General features: G+C 37.0%; 2 protein-coding genes across 3 annotated transcripts in view; one reads left to right on the top strand and one right to left on the bottom strand.

Moving 5' to 3' along the window:
* Positions 1–21951, top strand: part of LOC311304609 (vascular cell adhesion protein 1) — a 660847-nt gene that overhangs the window by 485338 nt on the left and 153558 nt on the right. The gene's annotated exons all lie outside the window — the stretch shown is intronic.
* Positions 1689–21568, bottom strand: mgrn1b (mahogunin, ring finger 1b). Of its 2 annotated transcripts, XM_084424162.1 has the most exons (17): positions 20995–21566; positions 19597–19715; positions 19350–19438; positions 19065–19211; positions 16877–16994; positions 16588–16654; positions 16265–16308; positions 16127–16174; positions 15939–16007; positions 15673–15832; positions 13090–13199; positions 12791–13005; positions 6751–6862; positions 6613–6658; positions 5447–5551; positions 5155–5198; positions 1689–4392 (listed from the first exon to the last, which is right to left on the bottom strand). In XM_084424162.1, exons 1-16 carry the CDS (start codon positions 21080–21082, stop codon positions 5158–5160), a joined length of 1578 nt encoding a protein of 525 aa, XP_084280288.1. In that variant the 5' UTR covers positions 21083–21566; the 3' UTR covers positions 1689–4392; positions 5155–5157. The 2 variants fall into 2 exon arrangements, with proteins under 2 accessions (XP_084280288.1, XP_084280287.1); XM_084424161.1 differs by lacking the exon at positions 5155–5198 and having other exon boundaries at positions 20995–21568.

The following is a 21951-nucleotide window of genomic DNA, read 5'->3' as shown; positions in this document are numbered from 1 at the left end:
TGCGGAATGGACTATTTTCTTTAGCGGAAGCAATATAATAGTTTTTAAATCAATAAACTCCTTTTTAAATCAATATTTTGTGTCAAATAATTTATTTATTTTGTAGGTAGCCATGTAATAAGCGGGATAATGTATTGCGAGGCGGTTGTTATAGCGAATAACAACCCCTTCAGGCTGATTCAAGACCCCTCTGCTTCGCGTCGGGGTCCCGTTCACCCTGTCGGGGTTGTTATTCGGTTATTCGCTATAACAACCGCCTCGCTATACATTATCCCTTACTTAATTTAAATAATACAATTAAATACAGGATGTGCTCTAGTAGTTGAGAGAAGAACAAAATCCTGAAATAACAGAGCAATAAAGCCTGTCATATCTGTCCTCTTATGTCAGATTCTTAAATTCAATCAACACATTAAATCAGAATAAAAAGACACTGTATGTATGGCCATTACCAATCTAATTATGTCAGTATCAACAAAATACACCCAAAATATAAAAAATTTGTATATCTCATAATATATTCACCCTCAAGCCATATATTTAAAAAAATATCCTCTTCCAAGCTTTATAATGGGAGTGAATGGTAGATCTTCATTTGAAGTCCCCAAAAAAGCACATCCATCATAGTAATCCATATGGTTCCAGGGGTCTAATAAAGGCATTTTGAATGCGTTTTTATAAGAAAAATTTCCATATTTATAACTTTATAAACTATAATCACTGAACTAAACCTTTAATGGAGCTGTTTAACGTATAGCCACGTGATCACAGATAAATTGGATTATGTTGTTCATCACTAGGGACCAACTTTACAATGCAGATCAATTGATTATCATCTGAAAAATGAACAAATTTATAGGCTGCAGCTTTTTACAATCAGAAACAAACGAAAGCAGCAAAGCTAGATTTTTATAATCAATGACTCGCCTCTTGCTATTGCAAATGCATAAATTCTGTTTAAGCCAGTGAAGGGATTCAAAGGATTTTCTTTTTTTAAATAGCCTATTCTTATAGGATTTTAGATAACATTTTATTATAACATATATTGAATGTTTCAGAATAGCTAAGTGTATTTTAGCAGTAGCACGCTACACCACAGTAGTAAAGTAGCCTATATGGTAGTATAGGACTATTATAGAAAACATTTCCAATGCAGTAGAATCATTTTCTAAATGATTTGCCCTGAAGTACTTTTTTTTTTCAGTGCAACTAATAGGTTGCACAAAAGTATCAGTATCAGAAGTACATGCAACAATGACACTTAGCCAGCTTATGGTGCTCCTAAAATAAAGTCAAAAGGCACTCAAAAGGTTAAAATGTTTACATTGAGAATACGGAATACAACAGTTCCATAATACATTAAATACACACAATTATGTATGAAATATGACGTCTTAAAGTATATTACTTTCATAATGCTTTAAATGCACTTCTCACAAGTGAGGACCAAGAAGGCACAGTGGAATATTTAATTGAAATGGCACATTATCTGAGGAAATAAAATAATATGCATATTCCAGAGCAGTGATAAATCTAACATATCATGCAGAGCGTAAAGAAATGAACTTAACACCATTATTATTATTTTTCTATTACATTTGTTTAAAATACATGTACAGGGCAGCTTAATCAGTATTAACAGGTAAAATATTGATCCTGATATAATGAATAATCATGTAGGCCTATCGCAGCATTACAAAGTTTATTTGTATTCATGTTCAATATAAGCAATATGTTACCTACTTAATATCAATTTAAAATCATCTGCTCTTCAAAATGGACAATACAAATAAGTAGCCACACATGTAATACATAGATGTAAATCAAGGCTAAAGGTTACAGCTTTAAAGATGAACAGCACAGCTATGGGAAAAAGCTGTAGCAACACTTGCTTTGTTTTTTAAAGGCACGTAAACCTCTGCATAACGCTACAAGACACGGCATATCTGCATGTTTGAGGAGAACAATGAGATTTAATGCTTCTTGTGACTTGGTCATTTAGCTGTTCTTTCCTTTCTTAGAAATACATGATGTCAAATATTCACAAAGCTAAGTGATTAAATAACATTTGAACTGACACATGAAAGGAATGCCTTCACATGTTGAAAGTATTTAAAGATCATATTACAATATTTATAAAGCAAATAAAGAGGTAAACAGAGTCCAGCATGGCTTTTTTTAGTCCTTAAAGTTTTAAAAAGCATAAATAGCTAAACAGGCAAGCACATTTAAAGCACTGTTAGACCACACAATATTTTTGTCATTAAACTGACAAGAAGTCAACCATTTTTAACATTATTTGATCACTATAAATATTACATTTGGAATCATGAATATATATATTCTGAGGTGCTTTTTTTTTAAACTGCTTGTCTTCAGTCAGCACACAAAAAAATAAGTTCAGGACATTTAAGTACTTACTAAAAACATTTCAACTGCACAGTTATATTTCTGCATTATTTACTAGTGAGTTTAATACGATCATTTATCGAGTAAACGCTTTTATGTTTAGTCATACAGATATCCTGAAGTGAGTTTTACTGAAATGTGCTTTGTCTATTAACCATAACAGGCTGCTGTATGTCAATAATGTTATAATATGGTCCAGATCAAAGCTCTATATTAAGCACTGAGATGGCGTTCTTCTCCCTCAACCTCCTTAACTACACTCTTAAATATAAAGGCTCCAAAGGGGGGTTTGCAATAGAAGAAAGAACAATTTTTGTTTCCTCAAATGATCTTTCAGTGATCAGTTCTTAAAATAACATTTATTTTTTCCTAACGTTAAGAACATTTTAAAAACCTAAATTTGTGCAATGGAAAGATTTCTGGATGTCTGGAAAGATTTCTGGATGTTAGGGTGTGTTCACACTTGCAGTTCAGTTCTCTTGGTTCGTTTAGTCCGGACCGAAAAAAAACAACAACGTAAAAACCATTTATGGTTCACATTGGCATTTTAACACCAAACCTAAACATACCCCACCTAAAGGCATAGGGATACGTTCAAAACCTGCTTGGTCGGCTTTTATTGCGTTTATTTCGTGACGGAACTTACTGAATATCCAAACCAATGTGTGCTAGGCTGAATGCGCTCGTTGTATGTGTGTAGCCGATGGTGTTTTGACCAGCTGAGAACTGGTGAAGAGCTTATAAAATGAGTAAAGGAGTCAGTACAGTGGCTGAAATTGCTCCGTCACACACACAAATGAAGAGCGGCTGTGAGGAGACGCTTTCTGATCCTGTACCAAACTGTGATGGGCAACATCGTGACTATGATGAGAACAAAACAGGTATGCTTGATCTGTCCTTTTTAGGGTCGAATCACGTGACATCATGTCCCGTTTTGGGTTTGTTTACATGTCTTTGGTCCGTGTAGTGCTCATTTCCTTTAGACGTGGACCGAGACCCATCTTTTCAGGGGTCTCGGTCTAGGCTACTTGTTTGGTGCGCACCAGGATTCAGACGGCAGCGTTCACGCTTATTCAAATGAACCATACTAACAGAGCAATCGCACATGACTTTGTTTTAATCGAACCAAACATGCCAAGTGTGAACACACTCGTGAAGGTTCTTAAACGGAACCTTAGATGCCAATAAAGAGCCTTTATTTTTAAGAGTGTATACACAAATCAGCATGGATTACACCTTTAACCAATATATATACCAAGAAAAATGATCTTTTATTCACCCTCATGTCATTCTAACCCAGTATTATGTCTTTTGCCATGAAAAGATGGATGGTGAAGCTCCAAAAGTTTGATAAGTCGTTTTTTTTAAATTGAAGGGAATATTATTAGATGGTTTAGAGTCTCTTTATCACACAAATCATATGGCTTCAGAAGACTTACATATAGCTCAGAAGTCATACAGACTACTTGATATTTGATAATGATATTTATATTTAACATTGCTTTTTGGAGCTTATCAAGTAGTACAAAACACCATCCCCCCTTCAAATTATGGATAAGAGAAGCTTGGACATTCTGCCTAACTTCTCCTTGCGGAATTATGGAGGAAAGTAAGGCATAATACATGCAATAACGTGAGGGCGATCACTTCGGTGTGAATCAAGAGCCCTAAAAATCAAGCACAATGAAAAATGAAAGATCACCAGAACAAAAGTCATCAGCCTCAGCCAGTTATATTCAAAAACAAAAGGGCTGAATCGCATTTGAAGTTGGATACTGGAATGGGACTGCATCAAACTTCAATGTGGGAACATTGAAGTGAGGTTCATGTCGGGCTGTACATAGACCGCAGAGGAGATGGGCCTGCATGGTTAAAAATCCAGTTCTTCATCATCCATGTGGAAATGGCTTGAGGGACCGAGGAGCGGCTGGCTGGAGCAGCAGGTACTCTGAGTGTTCAGACTTTCGGTTGAGCCAGACAATCCTAAACAAACGACAGACACTGCAGTTAAAAAAAAGAAGAAGAAGAAAAAAAAGTTCCCAACCCTGATCCTGGAGTACTGAACACCAACACTGCACATTGTGGATGTCTCTCTTATCTGACATCCCATCTGAGGTCTTGGGAGTCTTTACTAATGAGCTGTTGGTTTGAATCGAGTGTGTTTGATTAGAGACATCTAAAGGTAGGTTTACACGTTAAACTAAATACGGATCCGCGAAAACGACTACAAATGTTGTATTGTGCTGCCAAGCCAGTAGTTGGCAATGTCTCTTTGAAAAGAAACACTACACGCCTATAGACTGAACACGTAACGCGCATGCGCTTAACGTCAACGTTTTCACAAATCCGCGTTTTTGCAGTTTACACGGAGACAATAACGGTATCGTTTTCAAAAACTTGCACTTTGCACTTTTTCAGGCCCCCAAAACGCCGCTGTCGTGTAAATGAACGGCCAAAACACAAAAGAAGTTTCCGTTTTTAGTTGAAAATGGTGTCGTATAAAACAGCCCCAAAAATCTGCTGTGCTGGTGTACTCCGGGACCAGGGTTGGGAACCACTGTTCTTCACTAATATCTAAACATAATATGCCGAAGTTTAATAAAAATGTAAATTGTAATGAGCAACAATCTGATGATCAATTAAACCAGTAAAACTGAGAAACGTCTTGTGCCGCATAGGTTTGCATGGCACTGAGAACAAGAACATGAAGGAACGGCTGAGAGAAGAACACAGAAGCCTACATACCAGTTACTCCTCCATACCAATAGAGCAGGAATCAGGACCTAGAGCTGCCCAGAGCAAGACCACGAGAGCAGGCAGGAAGGCAGGGGAAGGAAGTCAAGGAATAAAGGGCACACAGGTTAGATAAGCTGAATGACTGAGAGCCAGAAACAGAGCGTTTGACGACTCGAAAAAAAAAAAGAGTAAGAACGAACAGTGTTGTTCGATGAGTGCACGCACACTCGAGGCTATAGCGTTTCTGTGAACCACACACTCAAAGCATGCAGAGTGGGCTCTTGTGTCCAGATGCACTCACCAGGGAGGGACAGGTCTCCAGGTGGGTCACTATCAGTTTTGGTAAAGCTGCTGTGCTCGCTGCTACAGTCATTCATGGCCTCTTCCTCCAGATTCAGTCCATCCTCTGCACAGATTCACAAATAACAGAAATAAAAGCTGTAATTGCTCAAAAGCTTCTTCCGTTGTTAGTAAAAATGTCTGTCTATGATATTAATGAATACATGTTCGCCCACTTGTTTTCAAAATATTTGTAATATATATGCAGCCCCTCAAAAATTTGGGGTCAGTAACATTTTTTTCCTAAAGAAATTTTGTGGAAAAACACAATAAATGAATAAAAATGTCTTTACTGTCAATTTTAATCAGAGGTCGACCGACTGATCGCTGGAACAATCCGTTATCTGCAAAAATCCATACCGTCCATTAGAGTCTGCTGACATTATATACAGTACGAGAGCGGCCTCTAGAGGCGAAATAAAAACTATCACTGACGGCTCGTGGTGTTTGTTTTGACACGCTGCACTGAGAGGGACACTTCAGAAATGGATTTAAAAGTTTTAAACAGACAGCGAAACGGTAAGTACACAGTACACTACAATACAGTACATGTTTTCATCGTATTATAAAGTAATTCATTTGTTGACTAGATGCTGCATTAGTAAAGAACTGCAGCATGTTTTCCGTCAAGGCTGAGAGGACGCTAACATTAGTAGTGCCTCATGAACTTAAAAAACAATGGGTTATTTTATTTTGTTATTTTGATTAGATAATCATCAAATGTTCTAAAATACAAGCTAATAAAGTGGGAGTGTATACATACAATATGCATATGTATGGCCTTTGCGTAGATATTTAAAGATGGCCATCCCACAGTGGCAAACAACACGACTTGGTGCATCTGAACATGCCCCTATCATGAGTCCCACCAGGTTCAATACTTTCAACTAGCGCTGTCAATAGATTTAAATCTATCAAAAAAAATATTATTTGTTAATAATCACTCAAATTAATTCCAATTAATCACATTTTCATCAATATTTACTGAGAAAAAAAAAATTACATTAATTTTAAACTACATTATTGTGACAAAAAGCCCTTTACATAATATGATAGACATGAGGCAATAAAGCATTTGTATTATTTTGCTATTTCCAGTCAGACAGTGATAAGAGTGGAGTTACTCACCATCTTCAGGAGACAGTGAATCGGGGGCGTCCTCCCCAGCCGTACCCTGAGAATACAAAGACAGTGCAGAACATCAGGATCTCATACCCATCATCAGGCAGGCCGTGTGGAAGGTGTCATACGGGCTGTGCTGCTGACCTCAGTGGGAGCGGGACTGCTGGACAGCAGCATGTGAGCTTGTGCATCAGACATCTCAGACAGTTTTTCTTCATCCTCCTCCTGAATCGGTGATGATGGAGAGCGTAGAGTGCTGCAAACACACAAACTGTCAAAACTATTGATGTGCACAGGTAACACGCCAACTACTAGAAGTACAAATCATATTCGCTATTTGTAACCATGAAACATCTTTCCCATTTCTCACCTAAACACATTACTGAATGCACTAGGTGGCGCTGTGGATATGTGAAGCTGATGTGATTTAAGTATGGAAATGTTTATAACATTTATTATTGGTAGATTTGGTTCTGCCAAATCAAGTGTCACGCATCCCACAGGATGAGGATCTGCTTTTATGCTGGAAAGTAGCAGCTCATGTTCTCAAAAAATTTGGACACTTACCAGAGCGGTGTCTGTGTCTTTGTCATCTTTGTGCCATTAGAGCACACTGTCTCCACCGCAGACAATGGGCTCAAGCCCCTGTCCCTTTTGTCTCAAAATGTATTGTGCCCCTCTCTGATAATTGTAAATAATTATTATTATTATTATAAATATTATAATAGATAACAATACACTTATACACTATTGCCACTAACAATAATAATACCAAAAAAATATTATATAAACATGTTTTTGGGCAGAAAAGCATTTGGCGGAGGTGAAGTGGCAGGCGGAGTTTCCTTTGCAGCGTCTCGTACACAGCAGTTCACCGAGAGTCTTCAAACTGCACGAGCAGCAGGTAACGTTTAGCTAATATGGAAAAGTTACATTTATCCAACCATGCTACTGTAAAAGTTGCGGCAGCATGCGAGTTATGCTTAACTATAATAAAATTATAACTCGATTTCAGCCGCATTTCACATAGTGAAATTAAATCTTAAGTCCATGTCCAACTCTAAATTGTAAGGAATTTATATATTTGATAACATAGAAACACTTTTATTATTCATGTGTATTAACTAACATGAACTAACCATGAGCAACACATTTGTAACTGTATTTGTTAATAATAATAATAATAATAATAATACACCTGTTAATTGTTTGTTCATGTTATGTCACAGTCAGTGCATTAACTAATGTTAACAAATACAACTTTTGATTTTAATGTTTTAGTAAATGCTGAAATTAATATTAACTAAGATTAATTAATGCTGTAGAAGTGCAGTTCATTATTAGTTCATGTTAACACATGTAACTAATGAAACCTTATTGTAAAGTGTTACTGATCTCATGATAGCTAATATTTTCATGAATACATACATAAAATTTACAACATCAACAAAACTAAACATGAATTCCTCATAATTACCTTCTTGATTCTCACTGTTTTGTTTGGTAAAGTAAATAATATTTGGTAATATTATCATAATTTCCCTATTTTCGTTTAATGTGTTATGCATTTTAATTGTATCAACATCTTTTCATAGAATGCCAATGAAATAAAGGATAAAAAGAAAAAAAAACAAGGTACTCTTCTTTTTTTTTTGGTCCTTCCGCCCCTGCCCCCTTATTATTATTTATTTTATGATCCACCAGTGCAAAATGCGAATACTTGCAATGTTTCCTCCAATCTTAAGATTTTGTTCAAGAGTGTGTATGTATATATAATATATAGATAGATAGATAGATATAGATAGATCCACCGATAGCAAACCACAACCATCCAGAAAAGACTATTACAATTTCCATTTCATGCCAACTTTAATATAGTGTTGTAAATAGTGAATATGTAGTGGTAATATAGTGATTTTTCTGTCTATAAATATCAACTCTCTCTGTTTAAATGAGAGCTGTCAGTTCATATTGCCATATTGCATTTTAAGTTTATTTTGCACATTAATTCTCACAATAAGAAATTTACTAGTTAAAACATTTGATATCAATATTTGCATGATGACATGTTGTGATCGCAAATCAAAGAATGCCAGGAAGGGGGAAAAAACAAACAAATGCTGTTGTCAAGTAATCAAGCCTCTCAGTGTTATTTGTGTTAAAAGTCTCAACATAATTACCTGAAAGCTGGAATGAGTCAACACATGCGTGCTTCCTGAGATACTAAGATTTTTTTCCAAATCGCATTCACAACAATGTGAACAGGACGGATAGAAAAGGGCAAATGGAGTGATGTATGGAAAAGAGAAGGTCATAACCTCTCGCTGTGACACGCAGACCGGCCAAAACAGGAAGTTCCACTCCTGACTGGCCATTAGCCAGTCATTATTACAGTCAGGAGTGGCAGTGATTTCTTATGAGCAGCATACATTTAAAATGTCTCACTTGAGATGAGCCAAAAGCATTATTTTATTTTTGAAAGTGTTAAAGATGCCATGAAATAGTTTGACAACTTCAAGTGCTGTTTTCTTTCCTGTGTTAATGCGTTTCCTGTTTCTAAATAAAACAGGAAGTTTGGACATATAGATAGACTCAACAGCGAAGCGATATTCTCTTTCTAAAGAACGTATTAAGCTAAAATCTTTGAAAATGTGAATTTGTAAGTGTAGTGAAACTTGACTTTGATGTTCACATGACAATTTGTTGTCAAATATACACTACTAATCAAAAGTTTTTTTTTTTTTTTTAAACAAATACCTTTATTCTGCAAGGGCACATTAAATTAATAAAGGCTTTTACATTCATTTCTTGATTTAAATTGTAAATTCATTAAAAAAAAATAATATATATATATAAAAAAAATATATATATAAAAAAATTATATATATTAAAAAAAATTGTTTGGTTGGCAAAACACGATAAACGCTATTTTTTTTTTTTTAAATTGAGTTCCCGCAAAAATCAGTACTGTTGTATAGTCAATTTTGAAGTCAATTGAAAAGTCAATTTTAAATTTTAGGTAAAATGCGATATCCCCCGTGTTATTCTGTCATGTTTTCTCCCTTTCATTCCAAACCGCGACAAACGCCAGTCTCCTTTAGCCCCGTTCACACTACAAGCGACTTTGTCGCTGCATGTCGCCAGTGGCTGGCGGTGAGGTCGTTAGTGGGCGTTCCCACTACTGGTTGCCTAGTAATGTTTGTGAGTGACATTCACGGATGTTACTCCATGTTGTAGACAACAAATCTGTTTTCTTGCCTCTACAAGCTAACATTTTGAAGGAAAAGTCTAAATATAAATGGAATCAGTACATTAAATGCATAATATTAAAGATGAATGAGAAACAGCGAGTGCCCTGTGCTATCGCGGCTATTTAACTGCAGAAAATGGGCAAATACTGGTCTTTCTGAGTTCACGAAACCATTCAGGCTCGGAGTCAGCACGGCGAGTACCACTGTAAGTACACGGAGACATATCATACATTATTGGACAGTTTCGGACTGCTAAAATAAACTTCTCATTCATCTTGCCTCAGTCTGACGCAGCACTGAAGAGTGACGGATCACGTGTGCTCCACTGACTTCACTCCTATTGGTTGTCGCTCCCGAAAGTCGCTCTTCATTTGCATAAAGTTAAACATTTCTCAACTTTGTCGCGTCGCCAGACACGCCCCATCCAGTCGCCAACGGTCGCGACTGCGCGTGTCACCGGAAGTCGCCCGCTCCCCATTGAAAATGAATGGTATCGCGTCGCTTGGTCGCGTGTAGTGTCCGTGTCCTAACTACACGCGACACGATAAAATTCCAGCGACAGGCAGTGTGTCTGTCCACACTAGACGCGACGCGACGCGACTGTGAGGCGCCAGAACGTCAATCGAAAAATCACAGCCAATCAGAACAGAGTCTCGCGGCAAGTGCACAGCACTAGAGAGTAAACTTGACGGCACTCGCAAGAAAATGGATAAGTAGCTACATATTACACCATACACCATTTTAAAAAAAAAATACATAGGCTACTGAGTTACTAAAACAATCTTTGTCAAATAATACACTTGTTTGTTCACAGTTTGAACGTTCATGTTTCCATTTGTTTAATTTAAAGATCTGAGGTGAATTATCCATTGTTGCTTTTACAGATACAAAGCTGGAGCACTAAATGATATTCAAAGTCACATTTCACGCTTTTAAAATTAAATAAAGCACATAAACAGTACCTGAGATTATCATCGCCACACTTGTGTTTGATGTTCCAGCGCGACGTCGCAGAAAAATAGAAACCGTTTCTAAATCAGAAACGTCGCGTGTCGCCGTCGCGCCTGGTTAGGACAAAAACTCTGATTAACATGGAAAAGATACCTTTTATCGCGTGTCGCGGCGTCGCGTCGCGTGTAGTTAGGACACGGTGTGAACGTAGCTTTTCTCTGCAGAATGCGATAAATCCGCTCAACCAATCACAGCGCACCATTCCACGCATTGTAAACAGTAACGGCGGAGCTTTGAACACACCCGGCATCCTAGTTTTTCCTATCTACTTTGTACTTTTTGATCAACAATCAAACAAATTTTTTTATAATTTTGACAGCATTGATGAACCTGTGGTGGTTTCTGCGGTAGGGAAGAAACGTAAGCCATCGAAATCTAATCATTTACGTGAGGAGATTAAGAAGACGAGGCACGTGGGAGGAGGAAATATGCCGGCTGTTGCTTGTTGTCACACGACACCATCAAACTTCAGTCACGCTGACACGTTAACCCCAGGGGATCTTTTGAAAAACCTTCAATTGTTTTACTCAAAGTCAACGAAAACCGAGCAGGACCAAGCCATTTTACAGATGATCGCCGTCAAAAAAGTTCAGGAGGTATTTCCCAGCGATGGCTGATTGATTGAATGTATTTTTAGTCCAGTGCCTGTAATAAGATATTGACCGAGTTCAGAGGCTGTCATATGTGGAGCAACTTATTTTGTTGTGTATTTTCAACAGTTTCAATATTAAAAATAACTTTTATATTGATTCAATGGATTAATTGCATTTTGAAAAAAAAGTGTCATGAATTTATTGCATTTTGGGGAAAAAAATTTCAGTTTTTATAATAAATCTTTGAAAATCAAAATCTGGATTTGAATTTTTTTTTTGTTATTATAACCTAAAGATGCTATGTGAAAGTTTGAAACAGAAAATAGTGGTTTTCATCTTGCCACATTCTGGGTAAAGAAAACACATTTTTACTCAAATTAATCAAAATGGATTTATGGCGTTTTGGAACCAAACTCTTCATATATATATATTTCTCTATATTTCTACTGCTGTATACATCGCATTATTTAAATTCTTTCCTCTGCACTGGAAGCTCCTGTCACCAAGACAAAGTCCTCAAACAAAAGCTCATTCTGATTCTGATTTCCATTTCAAACAAATGCTGTTCTTTTGAACCTTATATTAATTAAAGACTCATGGGAAAATAATATGAAGAAGCACAACTGTTTTCAAAATTGATAATAATAATAATAATAGGAAATGTTTCATGAACAGCAAATCATATCTGAATGATTTCTGAAGGATCATGTGACACTGAAGACTGGAGTAATGATGCTGAAAATTCAGCTTTGATCACAGGAATAAATTACATTTAAACATATATTGTTATTTTAATTTGTAATAACGTTTCACAATATTACTGTTTTTACTGTATTTTTGAACAAATAAATGTCGCCTTGGTGAATCTTTTGAACTCTAGTGTACATAATATCCACACAAAGAGAAATAAATAGTATTTTAAAGGTGCTCTAAGTGATGTTGGGTGACGTCACTTCTTGTATTGTCAAACAAAACGGAGGCTAGCTAGACCCTCCCTCCTCCTCATCCGCGCACTAACCCCCCAACCCCCACCCCAAATCCTTCTTGTCGGTTATTGGCTGGAACAGTTTGTTATGTTTGGTGGTGCGGGTTAGCCCAGTTTGTTTTTGTTGCCGTTTGTGGAGCCTGTGGTGTCTAGAGAGACCGCGTTTTTTTACAGTGTGTTCAGGGGACAGGCAGCTAGCGGATGGTGAGGAGATGTTTGCTGTATGTGACAAAAAATGTTTTGGCCTAAAAAACACGTGACATCGCTTAGAGCACCTTTAAGTTATAGTCTAGCATGTTATTAGATCCAATTGTTTGCATCCAAAAACAGCGGGTCAGATTTACCTGTCTGGTGACTTGCTGACTTTGCTCTTCTGTTCGCCACTATCCCCAGAGTGGTCAGGTGAACTGAGCTGCCGGCTCTCTCCACTCAGGCTCCCAGAGAAGTTGATCTCGTCATACAGAGGCGCAGACGGAATGCCGGGGGACACGCCACCAAGACCGTTTAAAGCCTCCAGCAGGGAGATGGGCTCATAGCCAGGGGGAACGGAGTCTGAGCTCTGAGAGACGGGACAATACAATGAGAATGAGAGTTACACCATGTTGTCTTGTAAAGAGACAATACAGATACATATGTGACATACTGAGTGCTCATCATGGTCCATGCTCTGCGCCAGCACTGGGCTGAAGGAAACAGGAGAAAGCGCTCCAGGCTTCTTTCTTACAGCTCGAATCTGAAGAAGAGCTCGAAACGCTGGAGAAAGACAAAAAGCTACTTCAGAGTCTCAAAATATATGAACATTTACATCTAATGCAGGCTTTCTGGGCTGTTACTTAAATGATACACAACTGCACTGTAGAAAATTATTTGTTGGTTTAACTTAAAGTAACCTGGTTGCCTTAAATTTTGGAGTTCATTGAGAATTTTTTTTTGTTAATAATACAAAGAAAGATATTTTGTTCTCTCTCTCTCTCTCTCTTTGTATTAAAAGGGGACCTCACCGCTGGCAAAATGAGCTTTCACTAAAACACTAAAAGGAAAAGCAGATTTTTTTCTTTTAATTCAGTGCTGACTAGAGAAAACAGAGAAAAAAGACTGCCGTCTTCCCTTTTGCCAAATAGGCAGGGAAACTTAAACACCCATAATGCACTGGGTCTTGTTGCCATCAAAGGCCACTTGCATCAGTTTGCAATGAATACGTTTGACTAGAGTCAAAAATTTGTAGGAAAGCTTTAGTAGGAAATACTGTTTAGCAAACTTTTAGTTGTAATGGTGTCGATTTGTATTGTTCCCCGGTTGTTCAAAAAGTAGACAAAGTATGATACAGTTTTTAGTGATATTACAATACCCACAATAACTGTTTTCTGTCGATGTGAATGTCTGTGGGTTGGGATACAAAAATGCGGAAGTATAATCTGTAGTTTTCACGAAAGCCCTGGCACTGTCAAAAGTCCGGCGGACATTTGCTGCCAAAAAAACATTAATTTCTCAGTCCAGGTAACACAGAGAACAAGTAAACATTGAGCATTTATATCCTACCTATATTCAGGGTTTCTGCACACTTTTTAAAAGTCAAATTTAAGGCTTTTTAAGACCTTTTTAAGACCCGAAGAAATCAAAATGAATACCATGCATTAGGGGTGTGCAATATTGACAAAATATGTCTCGATATATTTTCAAAGTTTTGTTGATAATAATAATTAGATAATATTTTACTGATTGTGTTTCTGTGCTTGGTGCCATGGCTGGTTTAGGCCTGTTGTTGACAGCTGACTGACGAAGATATTCATATTTTTCATATTCTATGCAGTGGTCAGTTCACAGCAGTGACAGAAATGAATTTTTTTTATTAAGGGGTAATATTTGCCACCTTAAATTGATTTCCAGGGGCATTTTCACCTACATATGGACATTTGTAGATCATCTTTGTGCATCACCTTTTATGTCAAATTCTAACATTCAAATTCAATGCTATTAGAATAATTACACAATACCACTGTTACCAGTCAAATTAAATCAATAAATCAAAATCCATCTTTGCAGTGCAGAGGAGACACAGAAGTGGCATCAGATCTGGCATTAATATATTTACACTGCATTTACAATTGCATAAATAAAGCTATGAGATTGTTAAATATGAACTGATTTCTAATTTTAACGTTCTAATTAAAGGGTACTCTGAATGTGAAACTAAAACTGCCACTAGGTGGCGGCAAGTCACTGTCTTAATAAGTAAGTTGAGGGAGTCATTCATCAACCGATTTGATCAAACGGCTGATTTATTCGGGAAAGAAGCAAGTGATTGTTCATTGAATCATTAAATTGATTCGTTCAAAACGCGGATTCCATTAAAAAACTCGTCGCTGTCTGTTGCATTGACTCTGCTATGGCTTCATTTAGAAATTCTCGTCAGCGAAATAAAGGGAAAACAAACAAAATTGACAATGTTGTTTATAAAATTTAACTCACAATGTTAATTTATTGTTAATTTAACTGTTATATAAAATAAATAATCACATTTGCAATTGTGCACGGGAAAACGGAACTCTTGCTGGTGTGATATTGTAGGCCTATGATAACAACATAATATGATATAAATATGAGACAAAAACTCATTTGGGAACATACCTATCGCAGTGAAAGCACGAGAGACAAAAGCGATGTCAGCTCGCAGTGCCTCATATATCGTTAAAACAATGATTACATCGCACACCACTACGCATATAAAGAATTAACTTGGAACTGAACTGACATTCACCAGCTCGCTTCTCCTCTCCTCCTGTTTCGCGTGCAGGAGACGGACGTAATGCTGCCGCGAATGTGACGCGCAATGTCACGTGAACAAGCAAATCCACAAAGAAAGAATAACAAATAAAAAAGTACGCTAATTAGATGGTTTTAATTTGGAAAACATTTAGATATGTCTAAGTCAAATTGCCATCGAAAATTTAAGACCTTTCATAAGTAAAAATAAGACTTTTTAAGGCTTTTTAAGGCCTTAAATTTTAAAAATCTAATTTAAGACATTTTAAGACTTTTTAAGGATCCGCGGACACCCTGTATATTGTACCAATACAAAGCGGGTTGAAAATCGGCCAAGTTACAATTTAACTCAAATTTTTAGTTTCAATGACCTCAAAATTTTAAAGCAACCAGGTAACTACTTTAAGTTAAACCAACAAATGAATTTTTACAGTGTGTGGGACTGTTAACAACAGTTACATACGTAGTCGGCAGATCGGGCAATTGTTGGCCTGGTAGCGTAGAGTATCAGCGCAAGAGTTACACAGACACAAGTGCCTACAGGGCAAAATCAGAGTGTCCCGCAAATCCGACAGACACACCACGCACTCATTGCTGTTGTCACTGTTTTCATCATCAGATGGCTGGGGAGAAAATCACAATGAGATTTTTCAATAATAATAATAATAATAATACAGACATATAAAAGTATATAGAAAATGTAATGAACAGCAACAATCATCTTTTCACCTTCGTCTCTTGATTGTTCTTGTTCTCAATTCCATAAATCTCCTGTAACAAGTAACTAACGCGATCCACCTGTAGTGTAAAGGGAAGTATTTAGAAATACAGCCTGTTTATAAGCATTATAAACATTGCTATCTATATTTTGTACTTAATGTTAAAAACAGGACAAAGTGTACATCTTTAGGACTCACTATTTGTTTCTGCTTCAAAGGTTTCACTGAGAAACTGCCATCAACATGCTGTAAATAAAAAAAAACGTCAGAAATACACAACTACTACAAACAACCTCTTCGGAAATTATGAATAATATGACATCAAATTCAGCTCACTCTTTCGAAAGCTGCCAGCAGTACATGTGCATGACCCAAACAATCTGAAATAGACAATTACCATTAAAAATGCACATTCATGACAGCACTACACAGACACACTGGTTGGTTGTTGTTGTTTTTTTAAGATTTGGGCAACACCAATCTCTATAAGCACAACAATATAGAGTAGAGCAATTAAATCACATATCTTCCATGTTCAACTTTTTTGGTCTCAACCAGCCACAAGTATCAGCAGTGTAGTGTCAAAGAGATTTTGATATTAAGAGCAAATCCTTGAATCTTTTACACTCTTCAACTATAAAGAAGTCATGGCAACATACCATCTCCTTCATCAACCACAGCCTGAATCACCATGGGAAAAACACCTCTGTCCAAATCAAAGTTGAGCTAAAAAAAAAAAAAAAAAAAAGGAAGAGAAAAGTCAGGTCAAACACTTTACATTCAAGTCAGTCACTTTCATTTTATTGGATTTGCATGATCTTGTTCTTCAATGCGTGTAAACTAATAATGCAAAGAGTTCAAAAATCAATATCTTAGAGGCCAGTATGGATTTGACCATCAGAGGAGATTGATTGATTGACAGCGCTAAACTAGACTGATGGTACTTACGTCTTCTTCCTTCCATTCAGATAAATCAATCTTGAAGGCTGGCAGGGTAAACTGCTGGCTAACCCCTCTTTTGTAATATACAGTTTCAGAGACCAACGCAGGGGTTTTGGGGCTGTATCTTAAGGACAAATATATACTGTTAGTGCACAAATATACCAACAAAATACTTTTTTTTCATATAACGCCATTTCAGAGAGTTCAAATTATAATAATTACATAAAGTTTTTCACATTTAAATGCATTTTCTCTGTAGCTCAATTGGCTCCAGTGACTGATTGTTAACTGTAATTACTTAGCTTTTGGATATACACAGCTTTGAGAAATGAACTTTCAAAATAAAACAAAGACAAGTGTACAGAGGAATTACACTAAAGCCTTTCAACAACCATTATTTAAAGGGTTAGTTCACCCAAAAATGAAAATTGAAAATTGTGTCATAATTTATTCTCCCTCCAAACCCATAAGACTTTGGTTCATCTTCAGACTGCAAATGAAGATACTTTTAATTAGGGCTGCACGATTTGGGGAAAATGTCATATTGCGATTAATAGAGGTCAATATTGCGATTGCGATATGCGATATAATAAACAAATGGTTTCATGAGTCAACTTGCTTGGTTCTCAAGGAAAATAAATGCACACACAGATTAGTGATAATCTGCCTAAAGAAAAAAGTTCTTTAGTCAAGAGCAGTGAGTGTTTTTCTCTGTTCCCTCTGTTCTTTGATTAACTTTAGCGACAGATATAATTAGTGGATACTGTGTACTGTCCCTTTAAGACCAGCCGCTGTTGTCAGAGACGCAGATCTCACACGCCTCATTCTCTCACGAGTCACAACTCTTCACGTTCATCATAAGACTACTCTTATGTTATGAAGATACTCGACAAAAAGACATTTTGGCATAATTGTGTGTGTTCAAGCTCGAAAAGCTCGAAAGAGAACTGTATTCTGTCATGCTGTTTTGTGCGCACGCACGATATTAGCGCGAGTCTTTCTGTGTGTCACAGTCAGGACATTCACAGGCAGCGCGTTCATTTTGGCATACATGTGTGTTGTTCGTTCTACCGCGAAAGAGAACTTGATACTGGCGCGCGTCTATCTGTGGGTCGTGTGTGTGTGTGTGTCAGGAGGACATTCATTGACAGCGCGTTATTTTTTGTCTTATCGCGCACGAATGGTTTAAAAGCATTTGCATGAATAAGAGCGGGATCATGTACTATAGCCAAAGGATGGCAAAAATGAACAGATGCTGCGTTAATTGCGTTAACAGCGCTAATTTGTTTATTTAATATAAAATCGCAGCATTTTGCATCATATAATCGCGTAGGCTTGACGCAAAACTCTGACAGTTCAAAATCTTCATAAAAAGATCATATAAATCAAGCATGTAGAGTTAACCTTCCGTTTACCATATTTGAGTGCTCTATGTGTGTTCTCTGAACTATGTTTATATGTTAATAACAGCCTAAATTAAATCTGTTCATCATATAAAATGAATGTGTCTCTTCAGAAGACTTGGATTAAACCGCTCGTTTTATGATCTCTTTATGGACGTTTTGAACCGTCACAGTTTTGGGTAAATAGACTTTCAATGGAGGGACAGAAATCTCAAAAATTCATTAAAAATATCTTAATTTGTGTTTCGAAAATGAACTAAAGTCTTATGGGTTTGGAATGACATAAGGGTGAGTCATTAATGAACTGTCCATTTAACACATAAATAATATGAACTTTGAAAAATTGTATTATTACTTGAACACTGATAATAAACTGTAATGGCATTTTATAAGAAACTATATCAAAGAATGGTTGCGAATATACTGTTTACTTAATACGAGAACACTGATTTATATGGATAATGGGAATTCACCCTCTCTATTTTCTAAATGCATGTTATAGATCTTATTGTAAACAATACATCCATGCATTCGTGTCTTTTTTTAATAAAAGATTTTGACCTTGTAATGTTTAATCAAACATTAATCTGTTGTTTCCGACTTCTCTCTGGTGACGTATGCAGGACTTCTCCAATCATTTAGTCCGATAAACTCTCGTTCATCTGCCTCCACTTTTGCAAGCAACAGCCAATCGGATATACAGTACGTCACAATACATAAGAAAAGATCTGTCACTACCTCTGTTTTATCGCGACTTTAAACATTTGTAACTGTACAACGGCAGTCCTTACATTGCCATCCCATTGGAAAACTCCTCAAAAGCCTGGCAGTAGATGGTGATGGCCACTCGTGCATCCGAGTCAAAGGTGAACTCCACTCCATATAAGGCCCTTGGTTTTACTCCTTCATCAGTAGGAGTATCAGTATCATCTTTATACCTATAATCACACACATTTACATAAACAATCAAGCACGTGAATCAATAACAGAATAAAAGTCACTACATGCAGCACTAACTGAGATAATTTGTTCTCAGGTGATCAATGATTTGGTCATTCATATTCCTGAATCAGTACCTGACCAATCGTAATGAGTCTTTTCTGATGTTGACAAGACTTCTCAAAGTCTTGACTGGCTCATGGGGTGCTGGAGTAACATAGGGAAACTGTGGCAGGTACCAAAACAAAACAGAAATAAATCATTAATATTTTATTAATATATTTATAAGATGCTACAGTTACAACAAAAGAGATCAGAAGCACTGCAAAGCAAGACATTCAATATTCAGCTAACAGATGTTCTGATGGATTGCTTTTCCTGTACCTGCACTGGGCGGTTACCAAGAAAGTTGAGATCCATGTTCTCCCCGAAAAGGTAACCCTCTGGATGAGGGGTGTCAAACTTCTCTCCTCCCATGAAAAAGTGGCTGGCAAAATAGTTTCCTTAGGAAAGGAAAATAGTAATTAGCCAATCTGACACCTCTAACTAAACAGAATAACACCATAAATTAAGGCATCCTTTGTCATTTTGGAGAGTACTGATATGTCTCATATCATTACGATTTTTGACCAAATAATTTAAAGCTGCATTCCGGAAACTTTTTTGGGTTAAAAAAATTATCCCAAATAAATGTTTGAGCAAGTACATTACCAGCCAGTGTTCAAAACCATCTGCTTGCCTTAGCTCAATTCAAAACGATAAGCTTGTAATAATGTTTTTAATTCCAGTGGTACTGGTGGATTTCCGCGGGAAATTTGAGCATGTCTTTGCGCCATTACGTCACATCTGTACACATAAAGAAGGTGTCCCGGCTAGTAGGCTATATTGTGTGTGAGGATGTTGGAGGTGGAGATTTATAGCCTTTTCTCACAGCACTTGATATAATTAAACTTATCAATTTTATGGCGGATCCAGAAAGGTGCAAACCAGTGACAACTGGAGATTCAACCGTTGTAAAATGCAAAAGACTTTGTTCAGACTTCGGTGTGGCTACAGAGTCTGCAACCGGGCCCATGCGAAAACAAGGATAATATCAGAAGGGCATTAAATGTAGTCACGCAATGCTGATGTTGTTAACATTAACAATTTGAGAACAAAGTATAATTTGCACGGTTTGACGTGATATGATAAGCGATCGTTAGATTTAATCAGCCTTAAATTTCCCTTAGTTGGTCAGAACAAAAGTGGATGTTACTTAGTTGTTCAGACGACATTTTCCAGTGAAAATTCTTATGTTGGTCATACTTCCAAAAAGTTGAATCTGTGATTGCGAATGACAAGTATCCACACCGGCGCAGTGACTGACAGCCGCACATTCTCCTCAAAACATTGGATTCATCAGCGCTATTCATAGTTATTCGCGGAATTATCGGGCTCAGTTATTGAGCTCGTTATTATTGAGATTGTTATTGAATTATCGGATTGCAGTTATTCGCGGAATTATCAACTTTACGTGGGTTGTGCCTCGGCACGGCACAACCCGCGTAAAGTTGATAATTCCGCGAATAACTGCAATTGCAGATTTTGAACAGAGATGGCGACAAAGAAGTAGCGACAAACTACGGACTGCAGCTTTAAATGGTTTGTTGACAGTAGTGATTTGTCTAACTTATCATTTGAATATTTAAGAAAATCCGCTTATTTGAGCTCAAGATATCAATCCATCAGAGATAAGTGCTTACAAAACATGAGCAGATAAACGCCACCTTGTATCACCCTTACCTGATTTTGGAGGATATCTGTAGGCAGAATTAGCCTGGATGTCGATGTCCTCAACACCAGCGATTCTTCGACTAAGAATTGAACCCATTTCTCCAACACAGCCCGATCAGAACAAATAGGCAGTTGTTAAGGTGTACACTACAATAGCACGGCTGTTAAAGTCAGCTAACCAGCTAACTTAGCCGCGTAATAACAGCAACCGCTCCGAACCGACCGAAGTGTTTAAATTAACATGACACGAGTTTGATCGACATCTTTTTTCTTCTGAGTCGGATCAGATGTGTCTCGTACAGTCGTATTATGTGCTGTTCAGTGCAGTCAGCTGGATCAGTCTTGACACTTGGCTAACTGACTAGCAAGACAGCGCCTAGCTAGTTAGTTCGCCTGTCACGAACGGATACCCAATAAAACAAGATGTGAAAAGGGTACATCAACAAACAAAGGTAAATTCTGATAGGCAAGAAAAAAGACCGTTTGGTGTTTCCTCGAAGTAATAGCAGCTTCTTCGTGAAAATACAACAACAAGGAAATCCGAGATCGTTGTTGCGAGGCGATCCCGCGAGGGTTGTAGCGTATCGCCACGTGATTGGCTGAACTCATCACGAGAAATGAATACTCGTCCAATCACAAGCTTCGCTGACCATGAGAAGTCTGTTTTCATCTAGTCTAGTGGAAAGAACACAAGCTTTGTTTATCTCACACTGGCATAGAAGATCATATATTTTTGGTAACCGTAAAATAACTGCAATATCTATTTATATATCTATAGAAATTAACAAATATTTATATTATCTGAATTGTTCAGTGGTCAAAATATAATTGAATCTCACTTGTTATTATCTATTAATTAAAAAAACGATATATTATTGTATCTTTGTCGTGGGCTCAGTATACTATTATTATACACTACCGGTCAAAAGTTGGGAAACAGTAAGGTTTTTGAAAGAAGTCTCTTAA

This window comes from Rutilus rutilus (assembly GCF_951802725.1).
Source record: "Rutilus rutilus genome assembly, chromosome: 1".
Taxonomy (NCBI): Eukaryota; Metazoa; Chordata; class Actinopteri; order Cypriniformes; family Leuciscidae; genus Rutilus; species Rutilus rutilus.
Note: the sequence above shows the minus strand (reverse complement) of the source record. Positions and strands in the feature narration are given on the sequence as shown.